At 46.8% G+C, this 24,588-nt stretch overlaps 1 protein-coding gene across 2 annotated transcripts in view; it reads right to left on the bottom strand.

Moving 5' to 3' along the window:
- Window positions 1-117: 117 nt before the first annotated feature.
- The window catches only part of RHOA (ras homolog family member A), a 58,787-nt gene continuing 34,316 nt past the window's right edge, over window positions 118-24,588 (bottom strand). For both annotated transcript variants that reach the window (XM_032161565.2, XM_058442267.1), the window contains 4 exons: window positions 19,353-19,510; window positions 12,396-12,516; window positions 4,321-4,451; window positions 118-1,665 (listed from right to left, as the gene is read on the bottom strand). In XM_032161565.2, coding sequence (XP_032017456.1) covers window positions 1,492-1,665; window positions 4,321-4,451; window positions 12,396-12,516; window positions 19,353-19,508 — 582 coding nt within the window. In that variant the 5' untranslated portion in view covers window positions 19,509-19,510 and the 3' untranslated portion in view covers window positions 118-1,491. The remainder of the gene's footprint in view (window positions 1,666-4,320; window positions 4,452-12,395; window positions 12,517-19,352; window positions 19,511-24,588) is intronic.

Below are 24,588 nucleotides of genomic sequence, written 5' to 3'. Positions count from 1 at the left end.
CAAGCTAGTCTTTTGCACCCTCAACAAACCTCTCTAGGGTGAGCTAGGCCAGGAAGTCCTTGCATCCTCCTGCCCCCAGCCCTGGAGACAGCAACACAAACAACAGGATACAGGAAGTTTAGAAAACTGCCTTTATTCTATTAGTAGTTGGAAAAATTAACTGGTACAGAAAAAAAGTTTAGTCAGCTGGAGAGAAGACTGAGTGCCACCCATGAGAACTGGTGGCTCCTCTGGGAGGGAACCTGGATACAGTGAGGAGAAAAGAGCACTGTGAATTAGAGCCAGACGCTGAAGTCCAGGTGAGACAGGTTATGCCACCTTCCAAAGTGTCTAATTGCCTCAGGCGTGAAACCAATTCCTATTTACTTAGCCCAGCTCCAGATAGGGGTACTGAGATACATGAGGCCGAAAAGGGGTAATATGGCCATCTTTTATCAGAAAAAGTGACAAAACGGGAATTTAAAAAATGAATTTTCCATCTGACTTTATTTCCAAATACACTTTCTTTTTTAAAAAACCAATACACTTTCTTTGGGGATGACAAATATCAGTATTAGGAAATCCAATTATACAAAAAATACTACATCTAGTCTGGGGTAATATATTTATTTTTGGTAACATACATTAAGTGGCACTAATTACACAGTAACTATAAGGTAACTAACATGAAACCACAGAACTGTAACTCTGCCACAGCTGCATGAACTTGGGCTTTTCTGGTTGAGCCCATTTTCTTTTTCTTTTTCTTTTTTTTTTTTTGAGACGGAGTCTCGCTCTGTCGCCCAGGCTGGAGTGCAGTGGTGCAATCTCGGCTCACTGCAACTTCCGCCTCCCGGGTTCACGCCATTCTCCTGCCTCAGCCTCTCCGAGTAGCTGGGACTACAGGCGCCCGTCACCACGCCCGGCTAATTTTTTGTATTTTTAGTAGAGACGGGGTTTCACCGTGGTCTCGATCTCCTGACCTCGTGATCCGCCCGCCTCGGCCTCCCAAAGTGCTGGGATTACAAGCGTGAGCCACCGCGCCCGGCCGCAAGCCCATTTTCAAAAAACTGCCCACCCCAGAGCTATGCCAACAAAATCTGTCAAGGAGTAAAGCCCTGAAGTGGTGACTCACCAGAGTACCTTGCAGCTGACAAATAATAGGCAGGACATGTTAGTTATAAAGTAGTTACAGCCTAATTCACAAAAGTTACCGTTTCTCTTTCTAGAAAGAAGCAAGAAGTTAAGAAATTCCTTGAATTAGCGCCTGGTGTGTCAGGTGGGAGTGCAGAGGAGGGCTGTTAGAGCAGTGTCAAAAGGACCCTGGTGGGCCAGACGGGTTGGACATCATTAATAATCATAGTTGGCTTCTAAATACTGGTAGCAAGATGACTTCTGATTTGTAATCTTAGGTAAATTATAGATAAATGAAAAAGGCCAGTAATCACACACTAAGATTAATAAACAGCACTTCAAAATTAACCGCATAAGGGCTGTGCTTGCAGCAAGGTTTCACAAGACAAGGCACCCAGATTTTTTCTTCCCACGTCTAGCTTGCAGAGCAGCTCTCGTAGCCATTTCAAAAACCTCTCTCACTCCATCTTTGGTCTTTGCTGAACACTCCATGTACCCAAAAGCGCCAATCCTGTTTGCCATATCTCTGCCTTCTTCAGGTTTCACCGGCTCCTAGCAAAGAGAAAAAAATAGTCCTTTTAGCTAATAGTGTCGCATACATATAGTAAGTAAAGAGTATTCAAATTCAGCTAAAAGATTTTTTTTTCTTTTTTTGAGACAGTTTTGCTCTTGTCGGTCGCCCAGGCTGGAGTGCAATGGCATGATCTCAGCTCACTGCAACCTCCACCTCCTGGGTTCAAGCGATTCTCCCACCTCAGCCTCCCGAGTAGCTGCGACTACAGGTGCCCACCACCACGCCCAACTAATTTTTTAGTAGAGATGGGGTTTCACCATTTTGGCCAGGCTGGTCTCGAACTCCTGACCAAGTGATCTGCCCACCTCGGCCTCCCAAAGTGCTGGGATACAGGCATGAGCCACTGTACCCAGACTAAAAAAAAAAGACTTTCAAAAGCTGTTAAACTTGGCCAGGTGTGGTGGCTCACACTTGTAATCCCAGCACTCTGGGAGGCTGAGCTGTGCGGATCACGAGTTTAGGAGATCAAGACCATCCTGGCCAACATGGTGAAACCCCTCTTTACCAAAATACAAAAAATCAGCTGGGTGTGGTGGTGAGCGCCTGTAACCCCAGCTACTCAGGAGGCTAAGGCAGGGGAATTGCTTAAACCTGGGAGGCGGAGGTTGCAGTGATCCAATGTTGCCACAGCACTCCAGCCTGGTGACAGAGTGAGACTCCGTCTCAAAAAAAAACAAACAAACAAAAAAAAACTGCTAAACTTATGAAATTTTAAAACTGACATATGGTAACTAACCCCTACCAAACATAAAATCTCCAATAAACATGGTATTCACTGGGAAGTAGAAAGAGGGAAGAGGTCAGAGGAGCCCTGGAAGGTTAAGGAGTCAATCAAGAGCAAAATTACTCAAGCTACCAATCCAGAACTAAATGCCCTGAAGGAAATAGAGCCTACCCTTGACATTCAGACAGAGAAACCTGAGTAAGAGAACTTAGGTTGAAGATCTCAATGCTTCTCCTCCAGTGAGGAAGCCCTGCCATTAGGCCAGCTGGTTTCTGAGAGGCCAAGATGCCACATCCATCATCACTTTTAAAAAGGCATTAGGGCCGGGCACAGTGGCTCACACTTGTAATCCCAGCACTTTGGGAGGCCGAGGCGGGCGGATCACGAGGTCAGGAGATCGAGACCACGGTGAAACCCCGTCTCTACTAAAAATACAAAAAAAAAAAAAAAAATTAGCCGGGCGTGGTGGCAGGCGCCTGTAGTCCGAGCTACTCGGGAGGCTGAGGCAGGAGAATGGTGTGAACCCGGGAGGTGGAGCTTGCAGTGAGCTGAGACTGAGCCACTGCACTCCAGCCTGGGGGACAGAGCAAGACTCTGTCTCAAAAAATAAAATAAAATAAAATAAAATAAATAAATAAAAATAAAAATAAAAAGGCATTGGGAGTGGGGGAGAGGGAAGGCATTAGGGCTTTCTATCTGGACTCCCAGCCTTCATGATTTCCTTATCTTTCAGTTGCCACTAATTTATCTTTGGCCTCACATGTACCAAAGTAATAGCTAGGGAAGGCAATCAAGAGTCTTAACAGGGTCGGGCGTGGTCGCTCACAACTGTAATCCCAGCACTTTGGGAGGCCAAGGCGGGCGGATCACAAGGTCAGGAGATCGAGACCATGGTGAAACCCTGTCTCTACTAAAAATACAAAAAATTAGCCGGGCGTGGTGGCGGGCACCTGTAGTCCCAGCTACTTGGAGAGGCTGAGGCAGGAGAATGGCGTGAACCCGGGAGGCGGAGCTTGCGGTGAGCCGAGATTGCGCCACTGCACTCCAGCCTGGGCGACAGAGCGAGACTCCGTTTCAAAAAAAAAAAAAAAGAGTTTGAGACCAGCCTGACCAACATGGAGAAAACCCATCTCTACTAAAAATACAAAAATTAGCCAGGCATGGTGGCACATGCCTGTAATCCCAGCTACTTGGGAAGCTGAGGCAGGAGAATCGCTTAAACCTGGGAGGCTGAGGTTGCGGCGAGCCGAGATAGCACCACTGCACTCCAGCCTGGGTGACAAAAGCAAAACTGTGTCTCAAGAAATAAAAATAAGAGTCTAACAGAGGCCGGGCACAGTGGCTCACAACTGTAATCCCCACACTTTGGGAGGCAAAAGCGGGCAGATCACTCGAGGTCAGGAGTTCAAGACCAGCCTGGCCAACAGGGTGAAACCCCATCTATACTTTTAAAAAAAAAAAAAAATTAGCCAGGCATGGTGGAGGGCGCCTGTAGTCCCAGCTGCTCGGGAGTCTGAGGCAGAAGAATCGCTTGAACCCCGGAGGCGGAGGTTACAGTGACCTGAGATTGTACCACTGCACTCCAGCATGGGTGACAGAATGAGACTCCGTATCAAAAAAAAAAAAGAAAGTTCCTACATCTAGAGCCACTGGCTACTAGCTACTGATGAAATGGTTCATTCTCAGGCCAGCAGTCCTTATGGGCATAGCACTACCTCATAAAAAAAATTCCATCTCACAGGACTAGTGAACTATCTTATCCCAATTAATAAGGGACAGAGGGCCACACAGGGGCTTCTGAGCCTCTAAAACAACCTGGCCTGTGAAGGTTCCTGCTGGGCTCCCCAAACCTCCAAACTTGGGGCCCTAGTTCAAGAATACTACAAGACAGTCCTGCCCCAGATCATGCCTGCTTCATCTTGGCTAGCTCCCGCCTTGTGTGCTCATCATTCCGAAGATCCTTCTTATTCCCAACCAGGATGATGGGCACGTTGGGACAGAAATGCTTGACTTCCGGGGTCCACTTTTCTGGTATGTTTTCTGAAAGAAAAATGTGGAGAATTTGGGGATACATACAATTCTATCTTGAAGACTTTCCAAGAACCTCAGTGAAATTGCAGAGACACTTTCTTTGTGGCTTCAGAAGAATGCTAGACATTTAACGAAACCCACTAGTTTCAAAACCATAAAAAAGGGGAAATATAATCCCTTTCCTTTAAACAGAGAACCACCAGCTTTTTCTCAGTCCAGCCGAGAGTGGTGCTGAGCATCTCTGTAGGTGGGGCCCGAGTAAGGGCTCTGGAGGAGCAAAAGATCCACAACACAAGGTAGTTTCACGGGGGGTACTTCCTGCCCCACAAAGGCAGACACTTTACAGGACATCTGTCACTGCTGGTAGATGATTCTGACATAGCTTACAGAAGGGGTCCCCATTCTAGGGCAGCAGCTGACCCAGAGTCCACATGCTCTAACTTGTTCATGGACTGTCAGCATAACTTCTACCCTATGGGGTTTACTGGTATTTCAAATGGCTCAAGAGTGACTTTTGGTCGGGAGCGGTGGCTCACATCTGTAATCCCAGCACTTTGGGAAGCGAGGTGGGTGGATCATGAGGTCAGGAGATCGAGACCATCCTGGCTAACACAGTGAAACCCCGTCTCTACTAAAAATACAAAAAAAATTAGCCGGGTGTGGTGGTAGGCGCCTGTAGTCCCAGCTATTCTGGAGGCTGAAGCAGGAGAATGGGGTGAACCCGGGAGGCAGAGCTTGCCGTGAGCCGAGATCGCGCCACTGCACTCCTGGGCGACAAAGCAAGACTCCGTCTCAAAAAAAAAAAAAAAAAAAAAAAGTGACTTTTGAAAATAACCAAAAGAGGCTGGGCGTGGTGACTCGCACTGGTAATCCCAGCACTTTTGAGAGGCTGAGGCAAGTAGACAGCTTGGGCCTAGGAGCTCAAGAACAGCCTGTGCAACATGGCTAAACCCCATCTCCAGCCAGCGTGGTGGCTCATGCCTGTAATCCCAGCACTTTGGGAGGCTGAGGTGGGTGGATCACCAGAGGTCAGGAGTTCGAGACCAGCCTAGCCAACATGGCGAAACCTCATCTCTACTAAAATTACAAAAATTAGCCGGGTGCGGTGGCGCACACCTGTAGTCCCAGCTACTTGGGAGGCTGAGGCAGGAGAATCACTTGAACCCAGGAGGTGGAGGTTGTGATGAGTCAAGATCACCACACTACACTCACTCCAGCCTGGGCAAGAGAGTGAGACTCTGTATCAAAAAAATCAAAAACCCATCTCCACAAAAACATACAAAAACTTAGCAGTTTACAGTGGTACATGTGCCCACATTCCCACCTACTTGGGAGGCTAAGGTGGGAGGATCACTGAAGCCCAGGATTCAAGGTAGCAGTGAGCTATGATCATGCTACCACTGCACTCCAGCCAGGGTGACAAAGTGAGACTTCACCTCTTAAAAACAAATAAATAGGCTGGGCGCAGTGGCTCACGTCTATAATCCCAAAACTTTGGGAGGCCGAGGCAGGTGGATCACCTTAGGTCAGGAGTTTGAGACCAGTCTGGCCAACATGGTGAAACCCCATCTCTATTAAAAATACAAAAAGATTGCCAGGCGCAGTGGCTCACGCCTATAATCCCAGCACTGTGGAAGGCTGGGGCGGGTGGATCACCTCAGGTCGGGAGTTGGAGACCAGCATAACCAACATGGAGAAACCCTGTCTCTATTAAAAATACAAAATTAGCTGGGCGTGGTGGCGCATGCCTGCAATCCCAGCTACTCGGGAGGCTGAGGCTGGAGAATTGCTTGAACCGGGGAGGCGGAGGTTGCGGTGAGCCAAGATCGTGCCATTGCACTCCAGCCTGGGCAACAAGAGCGAAACTCCGTCTCAAAAACAACAAAACAAAACAAAAAAATTAACTGGGCATGGTGGTGCACGCCTGGAATCCCAGCTACTAGGAAGGCTGAGGCAGGGAAATTCCTTTAACCAGGGAGGTGGAGGTTGCAGTGAGCCAAGATCGTGCCACTGCCCTCCAGCCTGGGCGACAGAGCGAGAGACTGTCTCAAAAACATAAATAAATAAATAAAATAAAATAAATAGGCCAGGCACAGTGGCTCATCAGGCCTGTCATCTCAGCACTTTGGGAGGCCGAAGCAGGTGGATCAGGAGTTCGAGACCAGTCTGGCCAACATGTTGAAACCCTGTCTCTACTAATAATACAAAAATTAGTCGGGCGTGGTGGTGCATGCCTGTAATCCCAGCTACTTGGGAGGCTGAGGCAGGAGAAGTGCTTGAACCTGGGAGGCGGAGTGCAGTGAGCCAAGATCGCACCATTGCACTCCAGCCTGCGTGACAAGAGCGAAAGAAAGTCTGTCTCAAAAAAACAAAAATAAAAATAAATAAAACAGCATACAACCATGACCCACCTCTACAAATGTTATTTGTAATATTTACTGTTACTGGGTTTACTGTTGTTATTTTCTGATTTACTTTTTTGGGGGCATTGAGGGGAGCCTATTCTGTCTTCCCTCATCTAGAACAGAAGTTCTTTTTTTTTTTTTTTTTGAGATGGAATCTTGCTCTGTCGCCCAGGCTGGAGTGCAGTGGCACGATCTCAGCTCACTACAACCTCTGCCTCCCAGGTTCAAGCACTTCTCCTGCCTCAGCCTCCCGAGTAGGTGGGATTACAGGCATCTGCCACCACGTCCGGATGATTTTTTTGTATTTTTAGTAGAGACAGAGCTTCACCATGTTGGCCAGGCTGGTCTTGAACTCCTGACCTCAGGATCCACCCACCTTGGTCTCCCAAAGTGCTGGGATTACAGGTGTGAGCCACAGTGCCTGGCCTAGAATAGATGTTCTATTAGTAGGTGCTGTAGTTATTTCCTGAATATGTGAAATTATACCAATAGTCTACCCCCTTCCTGGAGTTTGAGGTACATAGAATTTGAATAAATTGACTCGTCACTTTTGGTGAATAAATTTTCAAACTTTATCTATTTGTTTTTTTTTTGAGACAGAGTCTCACTCTGTCACCTAGGCTGGAGTGCAGTGATGCGATCTCGGCTCACTGCAACCTCTGCCTCCCAGGTTCAAGCAATTCTCCTGCCTCAGCCCCCTCAGTAGCTGGGATTACAGGTACATGCCACCACACTTGGCTAAGTTTTGTATTTTTAGTAGCGACGGGATTTCACTATGTTGGCCAGGCTGGTCTCAAACTCCTGACCTCAGGTGATCCGCCAGCCTTGGCCTCCCAAAGTGCTAAGATTACAGTCATGAGTCACCGCACCTGGCCCAAACTTAATTTTAAATGTTTAATTCAGTATGTTGATCATGTGTAATCTCTCCCAGCCCCAAAGTAATGTGATCATATCAGGGCACATTACACGGATTTACAGTAGGGTTTCACAGGGGGACTTTGGGAATTCCAGAGAACTAGACAGAGAAAAGAAATCTTTATCTACATCAGGAGTCAGAAAATAAAATCTTGCCCACAGTAGACATAGGGTCTCACTATGTTGATCAGACTGGTCTCAAGCTCTTGAGCTCAAGTGATCCTCCCACCTCGGCCTCTCAAAGCTCTGGGATTATAGATGTGAACCACTGTGTGCCTGATCTATATATTAATTTAAAAGCTTAGGCTGGGTGCGGTGGCTCACGCCTGTAATCCCAGCACTTTGGAAGGCCAAGGCAGGTAGATCACGAGGTCAAGAGATCGAGACTATCCTGGCCAACATGACGAAACCCCGTCTCTACTAAAAATACAAAAATTAGCTGGGCGTGGTGGCACATGCCTGTAGTCCCAGGTACTTGGGAGGCTGAGGCAAGAGAATCGCTTGAACCTGGGAGGCGGACATCGCAGTGAGCTGAGATCGCACCACTGCACTCCAGCCTGGCAACAGAGCAAGACTCCATCTCAAAAAAAATAAATAAAATAAATAAATAAAAACAGTATCTCTGGGTCTCAAAGGAGGTCTTTGGCTTTCAACCTCTTCCTTTTTTATACTATAGTCATGACTTGTTTCCTTCTGGCCCCTCCCACAGAGGGCAAGACCTAGAGAAGAGAGCCACAGTAGAAAGTGAACAGGCAAATTGGTCTCCTCTCTGATGCACACCTGGGGATAGGGTCTGGATGGTGGAGAATGCTGCACTCTGACCAGTTATCATTGCAGGAGAGTTTAATAGATAGGTGGGGCCCTTTTTCTGAGCTGACTGACCTAGCTTGATTTTATTATGGGCCATTTAAAAGTTCTCAGTTATCTTGACTAGGGAGTCGGCAGAATCCCACCAGTAGTTTGCCTCACTAACATGTGTCATCGGAAGTCAAATGTCTGTATCAACAAAATAAAGAGCTATTAAACAGGAGTATACCATATAAATAAAAAGAAAATAAACTGGTGGCTGGGTGCAGTGGCTCACGCCTGTAATCCCAGCACTTTGGGATTGCCTGAGGTCAGGAACTCAAGACTACCCTGGCCAATGTGGTGAAACCCCACCTCTACTAAAAATACAAAAAAAATTAGCCAGGCGTGGTGGCACACGCCTGTAATCCCAGCTACTCGGGAGGCTGAGGTAGGAGAAATGCTTGAACCCGGGAGGAGGAGGTTGCAGTGAGCTGAGATTGTGCCATTGTACTCCAGCCTGGGCAACAAGGCAAGCCTATCTAAACCAAACCAAAACAAACAAAAATAAGCTGAGCAGGATGGCTCACACCTGTTAATCCCAGCACTTTGGGAGGCCAAGGTGTGGGAAGATCACTTGAGGCCAGGAGTTCAAGACCAACTTGGGCCAACATAGAGAAACCCCATCTCTCTCTCTTTTTTTTTTTTTTTGAGATAGTCTCACTCTGTCACCCAGGCTGGAGTGCAGTGGCGCAATCCCGACTCACAGCAACCTCTGCCTCCTGGGTTTAAGCGATTTTCTCTTGCCTCAGCCTCCCAAGTAGCTGGAATTACAGGCTCACACCACCATGCCTGGCTAATTTTTGTATTTTTAGTAGAGATGGGGTTTTGTCATGTTGGCCAGGCTGGTCCCAGACTCCTGGCCTCAAGTGATCTGCCCGGCTCGGCCTCCCAAAGTGCTGGGGTTACAGGTATGTGAGTCACCACGCTTGGCTGCAAAACCCCATGTCTACAAAAAAATATATATATATATTTTTTTGAGACAGAGTTTTGCTCTTGTTGCCCAGGCTGGAGCGCAATGGCACGATCTCAGTTCACTGCAACCTCCACCTCCCGGGTTCAAGTGGTTCTCCTGCCTCCGCCTCCCAACTAGCTGGGATTACAGGCATGAGCCACCGCGCCCAGCTAATTTTTGTATTTTTAGTAGAGATGGGATTTCACCATGTTGGCCAGGCTGGTCTCGAACTCCTGACCTCAGGTGATCTGCCTACCTCAGCCTCCCGAAGTGCTGGGATTATAGGCGTGAGCCACCATGCCCGGCCTAAAAAATATAAAAATTAACCAAGCACAGCAGTGTGTGCCTGTAGTCCCAACTACTGGGGGGGACTGAGATGGAGGATTGTTTGAGCCCAGGAGGTCGAGGCAGCAGTAAGCTGAATCATCCAACTGCACTCAAGACTGGGCAAGAAAGGGAGACCCTGTCTCAAAAAGAAAAGAGTGAGACTGAAGAGACAAAATGTTTTGCTCTGGAGGCAGTTTTTTCCCTCAAGAATTATACCCTAGATAACGAGGGCAAAGGCACACAGTCCTTCTCATTCCGATAGGATCTAGGTGAAGTTATTTATGTGTGTATCTGATTGGAGAGTGTCAACTAGCTCAAATTTTCTCTGTGGCCTAAAGCTCTGCCCAGCCTCCAGGGCCTTCCAGCAGCTTCACAAAAGGAAGTCCTATTAGTTTGAAAACCAAAACTAGGCTGGGTGCGGTGGCTCACACCTGTAATCCCAGCACTTTGGGAGGCCAAGGTGGGTGGATCACCAGAGGTCAGAAGTTCAAGATAAGCGTGGCCAACGCGGAGAAACCCAGTCTCTACTAAAAATACAAAAAGTAGCCAGGTGTGGGGGCATATGCCTGTAGTCCAAGCTACTCGGGAGGCTGAGACAGGAGAATTGCTTGAACCTGGAAGGCAGAGGTTACAGTGAGCCGAGACTGTGCCACTGCACTCTAGCCTGGGCAATAGAGCGAGACCCTGCCTCTAAATCAATCAATCAATCAATCAATCAATCACAACTGCTGAAAATGATCTAAGTGAACCAATGGCATGGAATACGTGCTCTTACTCTGTCCTGGGACATACTGCACAGAGGACTCAATCTTAGCTCGGCTCCTTGGGCCAGCATGACCTTAAACAAGTGGCTCAATGTATTGGAGCAACCCCAGTTATCATCATTAAGGTGTGGACAACCATAACAACACAATCACTCTAACACTAACGCAACCCGAGGCCACAAGTAGACCCTCAAAGGCTGTTCATGGTAATGATGACAACATCTTTGACCCACCTGCTGCCCTGTCGTGACAGGGAGGGCTGCAGCACAAGTTTATTAATAGATACCTCATCATCTTCAGCACAAACTGAAAGCAAGTTTTTTCAAGCCTGGTTTCACAGAATGTCAGGTCAGCATTCTTCAGTCTTTTTCTAAAGAATACTGACTTCTGGGTCGGGCGCAGTGGCTCACGCCTGTAATCCCACCACTTTGGGAGGTCGAGGCAGGCGGATCACGAGGTCAGGAAATCAAGATCATCCTGGCTAACATGGTGAAACCTCATCTCTACTAAAAAATACAAAAAATTAGCCGGTGTGGTGGCAGGCACCTGTAGTCCCAGCTACTCAGGTGGCTGAGGCAGGAGAATGGTGTCAACCCAGGAGGCGGAGCTTGCAGTGAGCCGAGATCGAGCCACTGCAATCCAGCCCGGGAGACAGAGCAAGACTCCCTCTCAAAAAAAAAAAAAAGAATACTGACTTACTGACTTCTGAATTATGTGGCTGTGTTTAGGCTAATGAAATGATCACATTCAATCTTCTATCAGCTAAGACACTTCAGAAAAAGGCTAAGACAGCAACCAAAAAAGAACAGTCTCTCCCCAAAAGAGATGGCTTTACATTTGGAACTCATCTAGTTTGCTTTTTTTTTTTTTTTTGGGAGATGGAGTCTGCAGTGCAGTGGCACGATCTTGGCTCACTGCAACTTCCGCTTCCCAGGCTCAAATGATTCTCCTGCCTCAGCCCCTGGAATAGCTGGGATTACAGGCGCATGCCACCACACCCAGCTAACTTTTGTATTTTAGTAGTGACAGGGGTTCACCATGTTGCCTAGGCTGGTCTCAGACTTCTGACCTCAGGTGATCTGCCAGCCTTGGCCTCCCAAAGTGCTAGGATTACAGGTGTCAGCCACCGCACCAGCCTTAGTTTACTCACTTTTGTATTTGGAATTCATCTAGTTTACAAGGCAGTTAGATTTTTAAATAACATTTAATATTATTTAGTAATAATAATAATTATTATTTTTGAGATAGAGTCTTGCTCTGTTGCTCAGTCTGGAATGCAGTGCCATAATCTCGGCTCACTGCAATCTCTGCCTACCAGGTTCAAACGATTCTCCTGCCTTGGCCTCCCAAGTACCTGGGACTACAGGCGTGCACCACCATGTCTGGCTAATTTTTTTGTACTTTTAGTAAAGACGGGGTTTCACCATGTTGGCCAGGCTGGTCTCAAACTCCTGACCCTCAGGTGATCCATCCGTCTGGGCCTCCCAAAGTGCGGGGATTATAGGTGTGAGCCACCGTGCCCTGCCTAGGTGGATATATTTTAAATACAGTAGCCACAGGAGACCTAGGCTGAAAGGGACCCAAGGCCCACGCTCTACAATCCCAAACTCCAGGACTCCGGCCACTGATGATGATTGCTTCTCTGAAGTTCATGTCTGCTTTTCAGCCACTTGATGCCCAGAAACCAGATGCCAACTAGCTACACAGGCAGTGATAAACATCAGGGTGCAGGGCCACTCACCTAAACTATCAGGACTGTCGATGGAAAAACACATCAGTATAACATCGGTATCTGGGTAGGAGAGGGGCCTCAGGCGATCATAATCTTCCTGCCCAGCTGTGTCCCACAAAGCCAACTCTACCTGCAATGGGAAAAACAACCACAGGAGTGCAAGGTTAATCCCCCCACCCACTTTTAGAAAAAGTGACACTTACCATAGTACATTGAAATGGCAGACGGTCTAAAACAATAAAACATAGCAGTATTTACATTTTTTCTTTTTTTTTTTTTTTTTTTGAGATGGAGTCTTGCTCTGTCGCCCAGGCTAGAGTGCAGTGGCGCGATCTCTGCTCACTGCAAGCCCCGCCTCCTGGGTTCACACCATTCTCCTGCCTCAGCCTCCCAAGTAGCTAGGACTACAAGTGCCTGCCACCACACCCAGCTAATTTTTTGTATTTTTAGTAGAGACAGGGTTTCACTGTGTTAGCCAGGATGGTCTGGATCTCCTGACCTCATGATCTGCCCACCTCAGCCTCCCAAAGTGCTGGGATTACAGGCGTGAGCCACCACGCCTGGTTTTTTTTTTTTTTTTTTTTTTTGAGATGGAGTCTCACTCTGTTGCTCAGCAGTGGCAAGATCTTGGCTCACTGCAAGCTCTGCCCCCGGGTTCATGCCATTCTCCTGCCTCAGCCTCCTGAGTAGCTGGGACTATAGGCGCCTGCCACCACACCCGGCTAATTTTTTGTACCTTTAGTAGAGATGGGGTTTCACCACATTAGCCAGGATGGTTTTGATCTCCTGACCTCATGATCCGCCTGCCTCGGCCTCCCAAAGTGCTGGGAGTACAGGCATGAGTCACCACACCGACCGAGTATTTACTTTTATGAGCATCAAGCTCAAATGAGAGTATGTTTAAATTATTTTAGGTTGAAATTTCTCAAAATTGAAAATCTGAGAGCCTACCTCTACAAAAACACCTTAAAAATTAGCTGAGTGTGGCCGGGCGCGGTGGCTCATGCCTATAATTCTAGCACTTTGGGAGGCTGAGGCGGGCTGATTGCCTGAGCTCAGGAGTTCGAGACCAGCCTGGGCAACATGGTGAAACCCCGTCCCTACTAAAATACAAAAGAAATTAGCCAGGCGTGGCAGCGTGCGCCTGTAGTCCCAGCTACTCAAGAGGCTGAGGCAGGAGAATTGCTTGAACTCGAGAGGCAGACGTTGCAGTGAGCTGAGATCGCGCCACTGCACTCCAGCACTCCAGCCTGGGCGACAAAGTGAGCCTGTCTCTACAAAAATATAAATAAAAAATAAAACTTAGCTGAGTGTGGGCCGGGCGCAGTGGCTGATGCCTGTAACCCCAGCACTTTGGGAGGCCAAGGCGGGAGGTCAGAAGTTCGAGACCAGCCTGACCAATGTGGAGAAACCCCATCTCCACTAAAAATACAAAATTAGCTGGGCATGGTGAAGCATGCCTGTAATCCCAGCTACTCAGGAGGCTGAGGCAGGAGAATCACTTGAACCCAGGAGGCGGAGGTTGCAATGAGCCAAGATTGCACCACTGCACTCCAGCCTGGCCAACAAGAGCAAAACTCCATCACAAAAAAAAAAAAAAAAAAAAAAAAAAAATTAGCTGACTGTGGTGGTGCATGCCTGTAGTCCCAGCTACTTGGGAGACTGAGGTGGGAGAACTGCTTGAGCCCAGGAGGTAGAGGTTGCAGTAGGCAGAGATTGTGCCACTGCACTGCAGCCTAGGCAGCGAGACCTTGACACAATTAGAAAAAAACAAAAAAACAAAACAGATACTAGAACTGAACCAAGTGGCATAATTCAAAATGTCAGGTCAAAAATAACTCTGGAGCTTATAAAAGTGTTTAATTATAAGTAACATTCTACTAGGAAAGAAAGCAGATAGGAGGGAAGAAATCAAATTTTAAATAACATTCCACCAGGCATACAGGCAAGAGAGGAAGATATAAGACTAAGTAAATTTTCTGCTATAATGTGGAAACCATGGAGACAAATCTGTATTTTGAGTTGGTAGGTAGGAAAAGACACCATGCTGGCTCTTAGGCAAGGCCTGAGATGACAGGAAAGCCTTTTTGGCTGTGCCTTTACTACTCAAGAAATGTCTGAAATAATGCATCACATAAGGTGAGAGAGTACTCCTTTCACATCCGGGTACATCCTCACTCTCCTGTGGTAGAAGGGTAAACTGATGCCTGGGCTCTGAATACAAGTCCCATTCAACACGTCCAGCACTGCACCCAGCTCTGCTATCCCATTGTTATCACCAGACTCCATGTTAAACAACCTCTGTACAGAGGCCCAGGAGGTCTCCCTCCAATACTTGGAACACATCTTTCTTCTCTTAGCACCTTCACAACTCAAATTTGTTTCTAAATGATTTCTTCCTTAAAATTGATGGCTCTTCCACCCCCCAACTTTTGCCCCAGGATGCATCACAAAGAACCTCCACAAGGCCCACTGTACTTCTGTCATGTACACCATCATTCTGGCATGTGTTACTAAGATATACTGATGCCCAATTATCACAATCTGTCTGCCCTCACAATAATGGAGCTCATTTACTCCCTGGCAAATCCCACTCTCCTGGCCCCCTCCACCCCATGGTGTTTAGTCATATATCCAGCCTCTATTGGCACTTGATAAAATGCTTCCAAGGTGTTGAGTCTGTCTCATATCAGAAGGGGCCTTTTCATTGTGAGCAGGCCTACTCTTGGTACCATGATCACCTACAATCTTGTATGGTTCCCTAGGCTGCACTACTGCCTGTTTTTTTTGTTTGTTTGTTTTTTTGAGACAGAGTTTCGCTCTTGTCGCCTAGGCTGGAGTGCAGTGGCACAGTCTCAGCTCACTGCAACCTCTGCCTCCCGGGTTCAAGTGATTCTCCTGCCTCAGCCTCCCGAGTAGCTGGGATTACAAGTGCCCGCCACCACGCCCAGCTAATTTTTTGTATTTTTAGTAGAGATTGGGTTTTGCCATGTTGGGCAGGCTGGTCTCAAACTCCTGACCTCCGGTGACCCTCCCGCCTCAGCCTCCCAAAGTGCTGGATTACAGGTGTGAGCTACCGCATCTGGCCTTGTATTATTGCATACTGTTAAACGAATATTCCTACACAGTACCCTCTCCCATCTTGGGGACTCTTGAGTTGCTCTGAGGCAGGCAGGTAGTCTGTGATATGCTCTTCAATCACACACTTTTATTCCAGAGGACTCTCCTCAAGTGAGGACCTCCTCCTATCTTGCGAGGGTCAGTGATGTCCAAGGTTTGCAGCACAAGAAAAATACTCACAGACCATGCCTCAAGGTTTTAAGTTAAGGTCTCTAAATTTCTTATGGGCAAGATTCTGGTTGTTCCAAGATGCCCAGGCAGAGATGATGTTTCCAAGAGAACCAAAGAGCTGCTTCTAAAACATACATATTGCCACAGATGGAAAAGACCCTTCCAATTCAGGCTCACAGACATGCAGCAATTAACAGCCACTCTCTGGAGAAAATGTTAGGATACAACCAGTAATACACATTCACTACTAGGCTTTTGAGAAATGAGCCATGAAAATGCCAACCTGACATTGCTTCCCCAAGCCAATGGATCTTTCTATGTATGGTGTATCAATCTAAGTTAGGTAAGAGGGCTATAACTTGACACCAATCCTGAAGATGTCATAACATTTCTACCTAGTTTGTCACAACTGGGCCCTGTGTCCATATAAAACCAGTCTTCCTATCAGGACCACAAAAACACCTATGTCCAAGCATCCATGCAGAAGACTGAGGCTGAATTAACACTCTCTGTATTGGTTTGCCACCTTCAGGGTACATCCCAAAATTCTGTTAGGCTGGTATTTGTTGTATTTTTTCCATCTATACTTGGGCCAAAAAGTATCTTAAAGTTCCTATTAGCATAAGAGCAATCATCGTGGCTCACTCTGTATTTGAATAAAAAAAGACTACAAACTACAGAACTGGCGCCGCGGCTCACGCCTGTAATCCCAGCATTTTGGGAGGTATGCAGATCATGAGGTCAGGAGATCAAGACCATCCTGGCTAACATGGTGAAACCTGTCTCTACTAAATATACAAAAAATTAGCTGGGCGTGGTGGTGGGCACCTGTAGTCCCAGCTACTCCAGAGGCTGAGGCAGGAGAATGGCGTGAACCCAGGAGGCAGAGGTTGCAGTGAGCAGAGATCACGCCACTGCACTCCAGCCTGGGCGACAGAGCGAGGCTCCATCTCAAAAAAAAAAAAAAAGACTACAAACTATAAAAGAGGGTTTTGAGCATGGCAGTATTCATCTCTTAGAAAGCGCTTTGGTGCTTCCAAACATTTTCCGTTACTTCACAAAACCCTTATGTCACCTATAAAAACCGTTTTACAAATGAGGAAGGCTCAAAGGTCAGGCAGCTTACTGATGGTCAAACAACTATCAGGAAGCCCTACAATGAGGGACCCTGGAGCTCTGAGCAGCTGATCTAACCCACATTCCTTACACGGTGCCACAAAAGGAGGCTAGGTGGCCCTGGGACAGAAAGAAATAAGTATGTAGACAAGTAAGAAGTGGCCAGGCACAGTGGCTCATGCATGTAATCCCAGCACTTTGGGAGGCCAAGACGGGCGGATCACCTGAGGTCAAAAGTTTGAGACCAGCCTGGCCAACATGGTGAAACCTCGTCTCTACTAAAAATACAAAGATTAGCCGGGCTTGGTGGTGGGCACCTGTAATCCCAGCTCCTCGGGAGGCTGAGATAGGAGAATCACTTGAACCCGGGAGGCGGAGGTTGTTGTAAACCAAGATCGTGCCATTGCACTCCAACCTGGGTGACAGAGGGAGACTCTGTCTCCAAACAAACAAACAAAAACAAAGTAAGAAAGGAGAAAGGGGATGAATTAATGGAAGCTAATATATCAAGTGTCAGCAGCATATGAGACATATAACTGAATGCCCAAGAAAAATGAGGATGTTGGAGAAAAGCACCTCATTCTAGTTTTAGGCGTTTTTTCCTTTCAGCTGACCCACTTCAAAAGATGTATAGGACAGCTGGGCATGCTGGCTTGTGCCTGTAACCCCAGCCAGCCACTTGGGGCTGAGGTGGGAGAACTTGAGCCCAGTTGTTTGAAACCAGCTGGACCAACACAAGGAGACCTCATCTCTAAAAACATAAATTACCCAGGTGTGGTGGCATATACCTACAGTGCCAGCTATTTGGGAGGCTGAGGTGGAATGATCACTTGAGCCCAAGAGTTCAAGGCTGCAGTGAACTATGATCATGTCACAGCACTCTAGGCCTGGGAGACAAAGTAAAATCCCTGTCTCTTTATTTAAAAAAAAAAAAAAAAAAATGAGAGGCCAAGTAAAGCATTACTTAAGACAACAAAAGGAAGCAGAAGATTAAAAAAAAAACCAAACAAACCAAAACCAAAATTAAAACCCAAAAAAACCCTCCAATTTCACAAGAGCTTTGTTCCAGTCTTGCCAGAGGGCTTTTAGGACAGAAATGGGGAAGCACAGTCCTCACTATCAATGACAATAAAATAAAACAATTGTGGCAGGCTATTTTATGTTAAAGTAAAAAAAAATCTTTTGGCCGGGCACGGTGGCTCATGCCTGTAAACCCAGCACTTTGGGAGGCTGAGACGGGCGGATCACAAGGTCAGGAGATCAAGACCATCCTGGCTAACACGGTGAAACCCCGTCTCTACTAAAAATACAAAAAATTAGCCGGTCTGGTGGCTGTAGTCCCAGCTACTTGGGAGGATGAGGCAGGAGAATAGCAGGAACCCAGGAGGCGGAGCTTGAACTGGTAATCTAATACTGGGACATTTGATTAAATACTTTGACAGAATTTTTTTAAAAGTCCAAGCATACAGAGAAGTTCATCTGAGCATTATCTATATGGCAATGAACTAAACTTCAAATATACGTAAACTTGAAAAGAGCACATATGGCTAGGCAAGGTGGCTCACGCCTGTAATCCCAGCACTTTGGGAGGCCGAGGCGGGCGGATCATCTGAAGTCAGGAGCTTGAGACCAGCCTGGCCAACATGGCAAAACTGCATCTTTACAAAATACAAATATTAGCTAGGCGTGGTGGCGCGCACCTATAATCTCAGCTACTCTACTCTGGAGGCTGAGGCAAAAGAATTGCTTGAACCCAGGAGGTGGAGGTTGCAGAGAGCTGAGATTGCGCCACTGCACTCCAGCCTGGGCGACAGAGCGAAACTCTGTCTCAAAAAACAAAACAAAACAAAAAACAAACAAACAAAAAAACAACACATATGCTAAGGACACCATGTGAAATACGTATGAAGGTAAACAAAATCTGGATGAGTAACAGTTAAAAATGAAAAAACAGCCAATCACCTGAGGTCAGGAGTTCATGACCAGACTGGCCAACGTAGTGAAACCCCTTTTCTCCTAAAAATAGAAAGATCAGCCAGGTATGGTGGCACATTCCCATAATCCCAGCTACTGGGGAGGCTGAGGCAGGAGAATCCTTTAAACCTGGGGGAAGGCTGGGCACAGTGCCTCACTCCTGTAATCCCAGCACTTCGGGAGGCTGAGGTGGGTGGATCACCCGAGGTCAGGAGTTCGAGACCAGCCTGGTGAAACCCTATCTCTACTAAACAAAAAATGAGCTCAGCGTGGTGGCACATGCCTGTAATCCCTGCTACTTGGGAGGCTGAGGCAGGAGAATCGCTTGAACCTGGGAGGCAGAGGTTGCAGTAAGCCAAGACTGAGCCACTGCACTCTAGCCTAGGCGACAGAATGAGACTCCGTCTCCAAAAAAAAAAAAAAAAGAACAAACTTAGACTAAGATGGCAGGATGAGAATGGATTATTCTTTCCAACATTTTTGTTATATAGTATACTGAAGAGGCAAAAAGCTCTAATTCTCTACATGCTCCATAAATATTCTAACATGGAAAATGGCATCAGTTGTTATGAAAAGTATACTCACCTGCTTTCCATCCACCTCGATATCTGCCACATAGTTCTCAAACACTGTGGGCACATACACCTCTGGGAACTGGTCCTTGCTGAAGACTATGAGCAAGCATGTCTTTCCACAGGCTCCATCACCAACAATCACCAGTTTCTTCCGGATGGCAGCCATTGCTGAAACACAAAACACAGATGTTACCTGCAATGCACAAGAAGCCATAGGTAACTTACAGGCTATGACACATGCTTTGGTAACCACGGAGCATAAGTCTCTATTAGCATACTCAAATTCAAACTTCTAGTACACCGTTCCACCTGGCACCAAAAGGTTATACATTAAAAACTCGTAACTAACATTATACTTAATGGTAAAAGACTGAAAAAAAGGTCTGCCCCCTAAGATCAGGAACAAGATAAGAAAGTCTATTCTTGCCACTTCTTTTTTTTTTTTTTTTTTTTTTTTTGAGATGGAGTCTCACTCTGTCGCCCAGGCTGGAGTGCACTGGCCCAATCTCAGCTCACTGCAACCTCCAGCCTCCTGGGTTCAAGCGATTCTCCTGCCTCAGCCTCCCAAGTAGCTGGGATTACAGGTATGCACCACCACGTCCAGCTAATTTTTGAATTTTTGGTAGAGACAGGGTTTCACCTTGTTGGACAGGCTGGTCTTGAACTCCTGACCTCAGGTGATCCACCTGCCTCAGCCTCCCAAAGTGCTGGGATTACAGGCATGAGCCACTGCGCCTGGCCTGTTCTTGCCACTTCTATCCAGCAGGATATTGGAGGTCCTAGCCAGGGCAATAAGATAAGAAAATGAAATAAAAGACATCCAAATTGGAAAGGAAGAAGTAAAACTATCTCAATTCATACATGAGATGATTTTGTAATGTGGGAAATCCTAAACAAAACTTTTAGAATAAACAAGTTCAGTAAGGTTGCAGGATACAATATTAACATTAAAAAATCAATTGAGCCAGGCGCAGTGGCTCACGCCTGTAATCCCAGCACTTTGGGAGGCCGAGGCAGGCGGATCACGAGGTCAGGAGATTGAGATCATCCTAGCTAACACGGTGAAACCCCGTCTCTACTAAAAATACAAAAAATTAGCCAGGCACAGTGGCAAGCGCCTGTAGTCCCAGCTACTTGGGAGGCTGAGGGAGGAGAATGGCGTGAACCCTGGGAGACAGAGCTTGCAGTGAGCCAAGATCGGGCCACTGCACTCCAGCCTGGGTGACAGAGCAAGACTCCATTTCAAAAAAAAAAAAAAAAAATTTATCAAGCAGGGTAAAAACAATGAAAGGACTGATGAAAGGGAGTACCCAAGGGAGGAAAGAACCGAAAAAGTCACTGGCGGGTTGTTTGGGTAGACATTCTGCAATCTTTCTAAGTTTGGATATTCCTTCTTTTACCAATCTAAATTTGTTTGTAAAGAAACAGCATTCTTGGCTGGGCGTGGTGGCTCACGCCTATTATCCCAGCATTTTGGGAGGCCGAGGCAGGCAGATCACCTGAGGTCGGGAGTTTGAGACCGCCTGACCAACATGGAGAAACCCTGTCTCTACTAAAAATATACAAAATTAGCCGGGCGTGGTGGCATATGCCTGTAATCCTAGCTACACGGGAGAACGAGGCAGGAGAATTGCTTGAACCTGGGAGGCAGAGGTTGTGGGAGCCGAGATCGTGCCACTGCACTCCAGCCTGGGCAACAAGAGCGAAACTCCGTCTCGAAAAAGAAAAATCAGCTGAGGCCGAGCACAGTGGTTCATGTCTGTAATCCCAACACTTTGGGAGGCTGAAGCAGGAGGAATGCTCAGGCCCAGGAGTTAAGAGACCAGCCCTGACAACATAGTGAGACACTGAGAAAGGAAGGAAGGACAGAAGCATGAGGGGAGGGCAGAAAGAAAAGGGCCGGACGCAGTGGCTCACGCCTGTAATCCCAGCAATCTGGGCGGCCGAAACAGGCGGATTGCTTGAGAGTCCAGGAGTTCAAGACCAGCCTGGGAAACATAGTGAAACCCTGTCTCTACTAAAAATACAAAAAATTAGCCAGGAGCGGTGGTGCACGCTAATCACAGCTACTTGGGAGGCTCAGGTGGGATAATCTCCTGAGCCCAGGAGGTGGAGGCTACAGTGAGCTGAGATTGCATCACTACACTCCAGCCTGGGGAACCACAGTGAGACGCTGTCTCTAAAAAAAGAAAGAAAAGAAAAAAAAAAAAATCAGCCAGTTGTAGTAGCATGCACCTGTGGTCCCAGTTACCAAGGAGGCTGAGGTGGGAGGACTGCTTGAGCCCAGGAGGTGGAGGATATGGTGAGCTATGACTGCATCACTGCACTCCAGCCTGAGTGACAGAGTGGAACCTTGTCTCAAAACTCTTATGACTCAACTACAAAAAAACAGCTTAGGATGGTGGTCTGGCTCAGGATCTCTTGCAAGGTTGAAGTCATAAAGAACTCTTTTTGGGCTGGGCACGGTAGCTCACGCCTGTAATCCCAGCACTTTGGGAGGCTGAAGCGAGCAGAACACTTGAGGTCAGGAGTTCGAGACCAGCCTGACCAACCCAGCAAAACCCTGTTTCTACAAAAAATACAAAACTTAGCCGAGTGTGGTGGCGGGCATCTGTAATCCCAGTTACTCGGGAGACTAAGGCAGGAGAATCACTTGAACCCAGGAGGCAGAGGTTGCAGTGAGCCCAGATTGCACCATTGCACTCCAGCCTGGGCAACAGAGTGAAACTGTGTCTTAAAAAAAAAAAAGAGAACTCTTTCTGGCATGAAGTACAACAGCATGCTATTTATCTATCCATCTATCTATCTTTTTTTTTTTTTTGAGATGAGGTCTCACTCTGTCACCCAGGCTGGAATGCAGTGGCGTGATGTTGGCTCAATGCAATCTCCACCTCCAAGGCTCAAGTGATCCTCCCACCTCAGATTCCCCAGTAGCTGGGACCACAGGCATGTGCCACCACGCCCAGCTAATTTTTGTCTTTTTGGCAGAGACGGGGTTTCGCCACGTTGCCCAGGCTGGTCTCCAACTCCTGAGCTCAAGTGATCTACTCGCCTCAGCCTCCCACAGTGCTGAGGGATTACAGGTGTGAGCCACCGCCCATCTATGCATCTATCCAATCTATGTACCTATCTAACCTATCTATGTATTTATCTATTATGTAGTTATTTTCAGAAAGGGTCTCATTCTGTCACCAAGGCTGGAATGCAGTGGTGCAATATTGGCTCACTGCAGCCTCTGCCTCCCAGGCTCAACTCAAGTGATCCTCCCACCCCAACCTCTCCAGTAGCTGGGACTACCAGGCTCCTGCCACCACAGCTGACTAATTTTTATACAGATGGGGTTTCACTATATTACTCAGGCTGGTCTTGAACTCCTGGGCTCATGCAATCCTCCCGATTCAGCCTCCCAAAGTGCTGGGATTACAAGCATAAGCCACCTCACCAGGCCTAAATACAGTATATAGAAAAAATTAAAAAATAAAGAACTCTTACAATTCAATAATAAAAAGACAAATAATCTAATCCAATTAAAAAATGAGCAAAGGATGTGAGTAGGTAGGACCCTGCAATTCTATTCCTAGGTATATATCTAAGAGAAACAAAAACATATGTCCACATAACAACTTGTTCCTCTACATGAATATTCATAGTAGGATTATTCATAATAGTCAAAAAATGTAAAGAACCCAAATATACAACAACTGATGAATGTAATATATCCATACAATGGAATGGAATTATTATTCAGTGGTAAAGGATAAAGTACTGATATATGCTATAGTATGGATGGATCTTCAAAATGTTATGTAAGTGAAAGAACCCAGTCACAAAAACCAACATGCATGATTCCATTTATATAAAATTGTCCAGAATAAACAAATTCAGAAAGAGAAAACAGACTGGTAGTTGCCCAGGGCAGGGACTTGGGGGTGGAGAGAAATGGAAAATGACTAATGGAATAGTGGAGTTTCTCCGGTAAAAAGACTTTTCCAAAATTATTGTGGTGATAGCTGCACAACTCTATGAATATACTATAACTATTGATTATAGTATATATAATTCACACATTTTATTTATTTTGAGACAGGGTCTCATTCTGTTGCCCAGGCTGGAGTGTAGCGGTGCGATCTCCACTCACTGCAACCTTAACCTCCCCAGGCTCAAGTGATCTTCCCATCTCAGTCTCCCGAGTAGCTGGAACTAAAGGTGCATGCCACCACACCCAGCTAATTTTTTGTATTTTTAGTAGTGACCGGGTTTCACCACGTTGCCCCAGCTGCTCTCAAACTCCTGAGGTCAAGCGATCCTCCCGCCTCTGTCTCTCCCAGTGTGTTGGGATTACAGGCATGAGCCACCGCACCCAGCCCACAGTATATATAATTCACACTTTAAAAAGGTGAATTGTAAGGTATGTGGATTATATTTCAATGAAGCTGTTACCACCACTCTTGCCCCCAGTGGGGGGTAAAAAAAAAAGAAATCTGCAGATTCCTTCCATCTGGCAGACAGTGATGGTCAACCATCCCAATTCCCGCCCTTCTCTCTTAGACCATACTTCAATTTTTAGCTATGTACTTTGTGGTAGACTACACCTCCTAGCTTCCCTTGGAGACATGGCCATGTACCATGAGATGTGAGAATCAGCAGTATGTTGTGGGACTTCCAGAAAGTCTTTCTTAAAGTGAAGTCTTCTTCATTATCCTCCTCCTTTCCTGCTGCTTAAATCTAAAGGGCGGGCTGGTTTCTAAGCAGCCATCCAGGTATGTGAGAATGAATGCCATACTGTGGGGCTGGAGGAACCAAAAGGTAAAAAGGAGCCTGGATCTCAGGTGATCTTGGGAGCCACCATCTCAGCCCCAAAACTGCCTACCTTCCATGTGTCTTCCACATGAATGAGAAATAAATGACTGTCTTATTTAAGGTGGTATTTTTCAAGTCTCTGTTACCTGTAGTCAAACTAATCCTAAATAATATATACTCGGCTGGGCATGGTGGTTCACGCCTGTAATCCCAGCACTCTGGGAGGCCGCGGCCGGCAGATCACAAGGTCAGGAGTTTGAGGCCAGCCTGGCCAACAAATGAAACCCCATCTCTACTAAAAATATAAAAATTAGCCAGGCATGGTGGGGTGAGGCAAGAGAATCGCTTGAACCCAGGAGGTGGAGGTTGCAGTGAGCCAAGATCATGCCACTGCACTCCAGCCTGGGTGACAGAGACTCTTGTCTCAAAAATAATAATAATAATAA

This window comes from Hylobates moloch, unplaced genomic scaffold (genome assembly GCF_009828535.3).
Source record: "Hylobates moloch isolate HMO894 unplaced genomic scaffold, HMol_V3 SCAFFOLD_8, whole genome shotgun sequence".
Lineage (NCBI taxonomy): Eukaryota > Metazoa > Chordata > Mammalia > Primates > Hylobatidae > Hylobates > Hylobates moloch.
The sequence above is the reverse complement of the archived record's forward strand: the minus strand, read 5'-3'. Positions and strand labels throughout refer to the sequence as shown.